The 9,634-nt window shown below is 35.6% G+C and overlaps 1 protein-coding gene and 1 long non-coding RNA gene across 4 annotated transcripts; both read right to left on the bottom strand.

The window, feature by feature from the left end:
* Positions 1 to 267: 267 nt before the first annotated feature.
* Positions 268 to 1,785, bottom strand: LOC147283206 (uncharacterized). Its single transcript, XR_015123089.1, has 2 exons — positions 1,479 to 1,785; positions 268 to 705 (listed from the first exon to the last, which is right to left on the bottom strand). It is a non-coding gene; the product is annotated as an uncharacterized LOC147283206 (long non-coding RNA).
* Positions 1,786 to 2,174: 389 nt separating this feature from the next.
* Positions 2,175 to 4,422, bottom strand: LOC147283205 (uncharacterized). 3 transcript variants are annotated; one of them, XM_086249055.1, is made up of 4 exons: positions 4,016 to 4,422; positions 3,444 to 3,491; positions 3,282 to 3,337; positions 2,175 to 2,265 (listed from the first exon to the last, which is right to left on the bottom strand). In XM_086249055.1, exons 1-4 carry the CDS (start codon positions 4,172 to 4,174, stop codon positions 2,193 to 2,195), a joined length of 336 nt encoding a protein of 111 aa, XP_086105181.1. In that variant the 5' UTR covers positions 4,175 to 4,422; the 3' UTR covers positions 2,175 to 2,192. The 3 variants fall into 3 exon arrangements, 2 of the variants coding, with proteins under 2 accessions (XP_086105181.1, XP_086105182.1); XR_015123041.1 differs by lacking the exons at positions 3,444 to 3,491; positions 4,016 to 4,422 and adding an exon at positions 3,557 to 3,994; XM_086249056.1 differs by lacking the exon at positions 3,444 to 3,491.
* Between the last annotated feature and the right edge of the window lie 5,212 nt (positions 4,423 to 9,634).

Raw genomic sequence — 9,634 nt, 5'->3', positions numbered from 1 at the left:
TGTTTTTATATCAGATCTGAGAAAGAACCTGATATCAAAGCGTTATAAAATATCAATTATTAGTCCAAAACTGATATCAAAACATCCTTTAGACCAGTTGTTATGTACATTATATATCAGTTTTTTTTCACCTAAAAAGGATATCAATACATAAATTTGAGCCAGTAAATTGAAATGGCCAGAAATTTATGCAGACACAAAATCTTTCATTCGCATTCCATATATATATTTCAATAATTACCAATAACAATATTCAAAGCTGCCCCAAAAGGTTTACAGTACAAATATCTAATAAGATAACCAAAACATGCTTGTGAAGACCTTTACAAAACCAAAACACAAGTTGTAATATACCAAATTAAAGCTGCCCACATGTACAAAATATTAGCATGGCAGCACCTAGGCTAATTAATCTGCAAATCAGCACTATGTCTCTAGCTAGTTCTAACTTTTGCCACCATTTACAAAATATTGGCATGGCAGCATGTATTCTAATTAAAAGCACCAATCTTCAATCTTCTTCCATGCTTTGCAAAATATGAACATGCTCGACAGCAAATTCTATCCACAAAAAAGGCAAACGTACACCACCTACCAACTTGTCGGTCTCAAGATAATTGAAGTTCACAAATCTCCCCATTCCACCCGCACCTCATCTATTTGATCTTGTGTGTATCCGCTTCGCTTGATCTTCAGATTGGACCACTGAAAACATCAAAGGAATATATATTCTCAAATTTAACCACAAATTCATTGATCTCACAAGTCCTATATACTGACTACATGCATGCCTTATTCATCTCAATTTTCAACTAAACATGCATAAAGAATAAATAAGGTTGCCTTTTTACTCCAGCTGCAGTTTGGACCAATTGGTAACCTGAACTTAATTAAAAGGGCACAAAGATGCAGTTTCTTCAAGTTGAACTTAGTCAAAAATTTGGGCAGTACGTATACATTACTTAATGAACCACTTAAAAGGACAAAAGGCATATCAGATTAGATTTAATTGCATTACACTTCATACTCCAAGTATTCAATCCAAATGTATGAACAACATAAAGGCAATACAATCTTGGGCCATGCAGCTGGTTCAAGTATTCAAAATCATAGATTAATTGACAAAACCACACAAGGTTAACAGAGACATGGGCCATGTTTTTTATGACATCTAATATAGCACTTACACTTGTGATTTAGTAATAATTTGGAAAACTATCAATCTGTTAGTAGAATTGCTTTGTTATTACACATACAAAAGAGCATTGATCTAATGAAAACCTAAATTTCTACAAGCCACTTTCATAAAAAAGTGATAAGGCCCTCTAATTCTTCACAGGACAACTCCATAGATTACCCATGAAAAGAAGAGAAGCAGCAACAAAAAGAACATTAAAGGTTGCAGTAATGCACTACCAACTAATACTGACACACATGTGTCTCCGCGTGTGGTGTGTACATTTCAAAGGTTAACATACCTTAATGGCTACCTTCAGCCCCTTCTTTGCTGTTATTGAGTATACGGGTCAGAACCAATCAAATATTTTAAGTGCAAATCACTAGCAGCAGCGAGAAAAAAATGCAAACCACAGCAACAACTGCACAACAAAATCAAGTGAATGTATATGAAATTAAATTAGAAACATACCACTCCAGTTTCATGGTTAACACAAGTCATGTTAATCCGTTAATAAAAACGAACACTCCATCAAGAAACTAGTCTGAGAATAAACACTTTGGACTTATGCCAAACCTATATACATGTCAGGCCATGAGAAACCAAAACCTCACACATTATATCCCATTAGAGAGAACAAAATAAACCAAATACAGGGTATATAATTGTACCTTAGCAATGCCTCAAGAACATCAACCCTCAAGATTATTTGATTTTCCTTGTTGTAAACACTATTAATCTTAAGCAAACAGGGAAAGACAGCTTGGGATAAAATCCATTTTCAATGGATCACAAAATAAATAATTAAATCACTAAATAACTTGAATTATAGGATCAAATAATTACTTCAGGACAGAGTGTGCAGCTTTGGTGCCAGATAAAAATAGCAGGAGGCAGTATATGTTATTTGTATATTTCAGAAACATGAATATAAAACAAGAAAATGCTTGAAACACCACAAATCATAATATGAAGAAACATATTAAAGCTTTTGCTACATACCTTAAAAAACATATCAAAGTGATGTTGCCTGGCCAACATCAATAATATATATGATCCACTCAGCTTTCTCCTCACTAAGTTTATACCTATACATTGCAAGAAATGACCTCACTAAGAAAGACAACATCCTCCTAAAGATGTATAAATGGCAGATAAGAAAGAATAATACTAACCCAGGTACTCACTGCATAATGCATGCAGATGCCTAATTAAAAAGAAATGGCAGAGAATGATATTTTTCTTTAAAGGAAACATATATACCACTTCACTATAGAATTTCTGTTACTTCCATTCATCCTAGGAAGTAATTGAGATCATTTCATCACAACATCCACACTAATGCAAATATTGAGGGGGGAAATGAAAAATTATAAAGTAATCATTGAAATATAATGAAGTAATAAATTGAGTCAGAGAACAAATGGAATGGGTTTTTTTCATATTTAGTACCTGAACTTTGACCATTGTCTTAATGTGGTACCTAAACTTTTATTTGTCCCAATTGAGTACCTAAACTTTTATTTTGTGTCTAATAGGTACCAAAATGAATTTCTGTTAAAATTATCAACAAAAGTTAGGGGCAATATAGTCACTTCAAAAAATTTATATTTTAATTTTAATTTTTAATTTTTTTTGTTTGTTGTGTGTTTTTTTTAATAATTTTAAACATATAAAGAAAATAATTAAAATATACTTTGACTATATTGCCCCTAATTTTATTGACAATTTTAACAAAAATTCATTTTGGTACCTATTAGACACAAAATAAAAGTTTAGGTACTCAATTGGGACAAATAAAAATTTAGGTACCACATTAAGACAAGGGTCAAAGTTTAGGTACTAAATATGAAATAAACCCAAATGGAATTGATAGTGTGCAAACATCCAATAAAAATATCCATCCAATAGTACTAGAGAAATAAGGATCAATCTTAACTTCTCAACCATCACAAATTAATAACTTTTCTTGAGAAGCACAAATCAAAGACCAGATGACATATATGGTTAAATTCCAGGTTGTACAAATGAAGCAATAGATGAGAACTTTATACAAATTAACATTAAAAAAACTGTATAACTATAGAATCTACATTTTCCATACCTTATAAGTCTCTTATCTCTCCTTTCAATTGACCATATTGCTTGTAAGGAATTATCCTGATGAATGAATGAGCAGCAAAAACATGACAATTAAATGAAAATAAAAATAACCAAATAACTATATCCAGTTTTTTTAGTTGTATATATATGTCAGACAACTTACAATCAAATCTTCCAGAGCAGTCTCAAATGTGTACTCTTCTGGTAATTCCTTTAGTATGTCAGTATCAGGTGGCGCAAACCAAATGAAACAAAAAATTAAAAGGTATTACTAACCTCAAAAGTATTAGCATATTCTCACGCAAACCATCCTCACACATAAAAAAAACAAGTAAAACAACCTTATCAACTGAAATAGACATTTGGCGCAGAGCCTCAATGAGTGGAATTGATTCAATGTCACCTACGAAGAAAGAAAAAGACTAATATCTTGCAGATGAAAGTAAGGATCAACCAATAGTATTAAGTTTTCTCATTCTTGCGCTATAATTATCACCATATGATTTACGTATTTCCTCAAACCTGGACAGAGCAATTCTACCAATTTCAACTCAAAAGCATCCAATTAAATCGAAATGGGTCAGAAACGAGTCAAAGAAGCTCAACCCGGCCACCACTCACGGCGGAGCCCTTAGTGGTCGTGGATTCCAAATTGGGCTTTGCGATTCTATTAACAATTTAGCAAAACGAAGCCAACAAACATGTAGAGGATGAAGAGAAAATTGAAATCGATACCTGACTCAATGGAATTGGCCGCCGGAACCGTCGAAATCGCGTCGAAGCCGCCGCTGGCTTCTTGGCGTCGATTCGCCTTGTACAGTGGTCCGATGAACAATCGGAGGCCACCAACAAGTTCAGAACGACGACAGCTTCAAAACCCACAAGGCCTGGCATCTCAACTTCGCCGGGATCGATGGATTGCCGCAGGAGTGGCCATCGGCCCTGTGGCTTCGATTCGCCATGATCAGCGGTTGTTTGGGACGGAGAGAGACACGAGGAGGGAGAGTAGAAGAAGACGATCGAGCCTTTTGGTGGTACTCCCGTCGTCGTTGGCCTTCGGACGACGACGACGAATTTTCTGAGGAAGATGATCGGGGCAAGAGAGAGAGAGAGAGAGAGAGAGAGAGAGGCGAGAGAATAGAGAGAAAGAGAGATATGCGGGTGAGAGGAGAGAGAACATAAAAAAAGATTTGGGTTGTTTAAATTAACCCTAGGATGGGGAAATACAAAAATTAGGTCAATTGATCTTAAGATATCAGTTGACATGTTACAATGATATGATAAAAATATATAAGAAAAAGTAAAAATTTTTTATATCAGGTGTTTGGGTGGGTGGGGAAAAAAATTAGAGAGGAAAAAAAAATGTAAACTTAACATATCAGTTGACAGTTTAAACTGACGTCTTTATAAATTCTTAGAAAAAAGAAAAATATTATATATCAGTTGATAAAAACCATGTGATTTCTAATAGAGTTTAGAAATCAGCTAAAAAATTATCTGATATTATAATTTTTACAATATCAGTCAACTTCAAATCTGATATAAAATTGGTGATATCTATTGACAATTTTGTTGTAGTGCACTTATCACCTTTTTTTTTTACTTAAATGTAATTCTTTCAAGTAGGCCTTGTGTTCTCCACCAACAGATTCCAAACAAAAACATCACAATGATGATTTGAAATTAAATTAAATTCAATATGTTATAAGTCTAAGTGGTGGATAAATACACTTACTCGGCATAAGGTTTGACTTCTGAGGCATTCTCCAATACAGTTCGGTATGCTTGCTCCCAAGATTTGCGGTCTACTAAATGTGTCTTAGCTCCTGAGAGAGGTCTACTGCTGTTTTGTGCCCCCATCCGTGAGTTAGGAATTCCAATTGCTATTGCATCAGATAAATAGTCGGAGCAAAACTCCACAGCTTCCTCAGCAATGTAACTTTCAGCAATGCAGCCCTCTGGTCGATTACGGTTCCGTACATAACCCTTTAAGACTTTCATGTCTCTTTCAAATGGATACATCCATCTATAATAAACCGGTCCGCACAATCGAACTTCTCTAACAAGGTGAATGGTTAAATGCACTATTATATCGAAGAACGAAGGTGGGAAAATCTTCTCTAGCAAACATAAAGTTTCAACGAGATCATATTGCACTTTATCCAACTTCGACACATCAACCACTTTAGTGCAAAGAGCATTAAAAGGAAACATAGTCTTGTTATTGCATATCTCACGCGGATGGGCAGCACCGAACGTATGGCGACAGGTAGTAATTGCTGCATCAACGTGTGGCAATCATGAGACTTTAAACCAAAAAATTTCAACTCTTTCATGGATACACTAGGGGCACCTTGTGTCATGCTCATAATTTTTTTCTATACAAAATACAATTGTTATGCATGAATCTTCTCATATTTCATTCCTAAAGCAGCCAATGTCTTCTTCGCCTCATACGTAGATAAGGGAAGCAAATGAAGCATATCTCCAAAGATTACCAGCATATCTCCAAAGATGACCAGCATATCAGTAAAACTATTGTCGGAATGACCATGTTTTGCCTTCAAATTGAACAACTTGACTAGGGCAGATAACTTGTTGTAATTATGACAATGTAGGTATAAGGGTCTCTCTCCTTTCTCAACAAACTTCATAAACTCATCCGAATTCTCATTGAAATTATCAAATGCACCTTCGTACATGTTGATTGTTTCGGACCCAAATACATCATGTTCTAACTCCACAAATGTAGGGGCAGCACACTCACCATGCCATATCCAATTATTATATCGCTTGTCTATATCATTAAAGTAAAGATGCTCCCTTACTATCTTAATGGTAAACTTACTCAAGTTCCCACATTTCACACAAGGACAATGAATGTACTTATGATTGGTAGCATTCCCTAATGCAAATGTCAAAAAATCCTAAACTCCTACCTCATACTCAGTCATCCTATCAGCATGCATCCCAGTTTTATCCATTGCCCTTACTTGTCGATATTAACTTCACATAAAGAGACAATAGCCAATTCAATATTAATGTGCAGTCAAATTAAAATGCAAATTTCTCACCTAGCCTCTTATGAAACAAATACTCATTAATACATTTTAATTTTACCCTAAGAGACAAACATTCATGTACTGCAATTTACATATAAGATTCAAAACATATATGTTATATATGAAAAAAAAAAAGCTCATAAGAGACCTTAGAGGGATAACATATTATTCCTAAAAATCAGCAAGTGTACATACAAAAATCTACACTAGCCACTTTATTGTTCCCCCAATTTTTTTCAAATAAAAAACTTGTATCCATACTAGGACAGCTCTTATGTCATATTTATAAGCACAAGCTTAAAATCAGAAGATCAAAATTGAACAATAGCATGAATGTGATCGAAGTAAATAATTAAGAAATATACCTAGGTTAGCAATTCCTTATGTGTAAAAAGGGCTGCTGGTTATGTCTTCTAATATGAATAAAGTAAACCTGAAAAATGAAATGCACAATTTATAATTTGCTGAAACACAACAGAGTAAGTCAAACAGGGAGCCCCATTCAGTAATTAACTACCAGAAGCACCCATGTTTTATAGATCCAAATGGCACAGAGAATCTCAATCACATCTCCTCTTGTATTTTTAAATTTGTTAGGAGAGCTAGGATGACAGATATCCTAATTACCCAAAAATACTTCAGTTTTTTTTAGTCGCACCCCAAACTAATTTACCCAATACTTCAGTCGCACCCCAAACTAATTTCCCCAGAAATTCAGAAACTAATTTACCCAGAGAGACAGAGAAGAGAGAGACTGGGGTGCGACTGGTCAGGTTGTTCAAGCGGATCTTGGGGTCGAGTGGATCTTCAAGCGGTGGCGGCGACGGCAAGAGAGAGGCTGGGGTGCGACTGGTCAGGTTGTTCTTTGACGTCTGCGAATGGAGAGGCTAAGAGTCAGAGGTGAGAGAGAGACAGAGAAGTGAGAGTGACAGATAAGTGAGAGTGAGAGAGACAGGTGAACTCACAATGAAGTCTGAGAGTGGCGACGGCGAAGGCGACGATGACGGCGAGTGTGTGAGGCTGATGAGCTGAGAGAGTTTTGCGAGATGGACTTTGCGAGACAGAGACAGAGACAGAGAAGTGAGCTGAGAGATAGACCTAGGTGTTTAATTTTTAGTATATAGAATGTGTCTAAGTGTTGGGAGTAGGACAAAAAATTTTAAGTGAGAAAAAACACATTACATATCAGGTGAGTTTGAGTGTTAGGATAAAAAATTATAAGTGTTGTGCTAAGATATCAGTTGACAATTTATACTGATGTCTTTACAAGTTCTTAGAAAAATGAAAAATATTATATATCAGTTGAAGAAAACCATGTGATTTCTAATAGAGTTTAGAAATCAGCTAAAAAATTATCTGATATTATAGTTTTTACAATATCAGTCAAATTCAAATCTGATATAAAATAGGCGATATCTATTGACAATATTCTTGTAGTGAGTACCTACAAAAGATACTCCAATGCTCAAGTCAATGTATGTTTTTCTGAGTTACTGTATGTTCAGGATGAGTAGATTGAGTAAATTGCATACCTCTGCAAATGGGATGTGCTAACAGATAAACTTAAGTTTATAGTTGACTCTCTAATAACAAGAAATTATCAAAAAGAGTATATGAGTACACTTTAGCCCCTGTATATGTTGTTGATGATCTTAAGACAGCACGGTGGTCTAAAATGCAGAGATAATTAAGTATGTCTTTTTTGCATCTCGTCTTGCTTATGTTCATGAATGTCATTATGAGTATGCTTGTTAGATCCAATATTGATAATTAAGTCATCTCATACGTGGGTCAGTCCATATTCGATTTTAAGGATATATATGCCAGTGGTATTTTGCAGGCTTATAGACAATGTTTCATCAATTATATATCGAAATCTACAATCTTCCGTGTATTAATTTTGAGATTTCATTGAATTTGTCAAAGGGGTTTTATAATTCTAAGATGTTGATCCAACTTGTAATACATTGCATGCTAAATGATAGTTCGCGTCGGGATCATATATTTTATATTTCGTAATCTTCTCCAGCTGCTCTTGTGGTGGGGATTCAAAATTTCGAATAAGTTTGCGTCAATTATCATCTAACGTGGCAAGCGTGACATCAGTTATGGATAAGGGTTGGGTAAGGCTCAATCGCCTAGCGCACACTGAGTATCAAACCAGATTGGGACAGTTCCTTGATTCATGTTTCCAACACCATTCGGTTGACAATCGAGTTAAGTGTCCCTGTCGATCATGCTATATACAACCGATTTTGGAAGACTAGAGTTGAAATTGAGGACCATCTTACTGCTCAAATTAAAGTATGGACCTTGGTACATGAATTTGCCATGGATTAATCATGGATAGGCCATATATAACTCAACCATTCCCCATGCCAACACTAATTTAGGCGTGTATGAGCAGGACAATGAGATGTCTTACATGCACTATTTGCTAGATGATTTGTTCCAACCACTAAATCACTAATGACCTCCAAAAGGAAGCTCCACAACCCCCTACAAGCAGACGACGGGTACACACCAGATGCTGAAACATTTTACAAATTTGTGGAGGACGAGGACTTGATCTCCTCTTAATTTATCCAGGTTGTGAATGAAGAAAAAAACTTGAGTTCATTGTTGCCTTGTATCACATTAAATGCTTACATGGGTAGTCTGACAAGTCATTTTTCAGACCTCCTGACCATGCTCGAAAGATCATTTCCAGTAGGCGAGACGCTTCCACCATCTTTTTATCACATGTGGAAAGCTAATTCGTGAGCTTGGGTTATCTTACAAGAAGATAGACGCTTGCCCCCCATGACTGTATGTTGTTTTGGAAGGGTAACCGCAATGAGGTTATTAAAATGGTAATTAACTAGCTAGGAAACTAGCATGGCTTTCTAAAACTATTTTAGAACATGGCAATAGAAGACTAACACAAATCCTAGTTAAACATCCAAGATCATATGGGTTATAATATGTAAATCATGGCAATTAATACTTTAACACAAGATAGGCATAGAAATTATACCTCTTGCTCTAGCTTGGAGCCCTAGACAAGTGAACCACCAAAGCCTCTACTCCTTCACCTTGAGTTGATCGATCATCACACCAAAGTTCAAATCTATGAACTCTCTAGAGGTTAACGCACTAGATGAGATGTTGGGAGGAATGAGTATAGAGAAGGGTTGCTAAAACTCCCTTTGATCTCTATGAAGTGGGTAGAGAACACGAGAGACAAATGAGAAAGATGAGAGCTCTAGGTGTGTGCGGCATAGAGTGAGAGAGTTAGGGTTTGAATACTCAA

This window comes from Dryas octopetala, chromosome 6, assembly GCF_963921425.1.
Source record: "Dryas octopetala chromosome 6, drDryOcto1.1, whole genome shotgun sequence".
In the NCBI taxonomy this organism is placed as follows: Eukaryota; Viridiplantae; Streptophyta; class Magnoliopsida; order Rosales; family Rosaceae; genus Dryas; species Dryas octopetala.
Note: the sequence above shows the minus strand (reverse complement) of the source record. Positions and strands in the feature narration are given on the sequence as shown.

What these genes read in the sequence shown, in the direction of transcription:
- LOC147283205 (XM_086249055.1), bottom strand. Translation starts at nt 4,174, where the DNA reads ATGCCAGGCCTTGTGGGTTTTGAAGCTGTCGTCGTTCTGAACTTGTTG. An exon ending in CTGCTCTGGAAGATTTGATT is followed by an intron (nt 3,338 to 3,443) that starts GTAAGTTGTCTG and finishes TTCATTCATCAG; the next exon opens with GATAATTCCTTACAAGCAAT. An exon ending in AGAGATAAGAGACTTATAAG is followed by an intron (nt 2,266 to 3,281) that starts GTATGGAAAATG and finishes TGCAATGTATAG; the next exon opens with GTATAAACTTAGTGAGGAGA.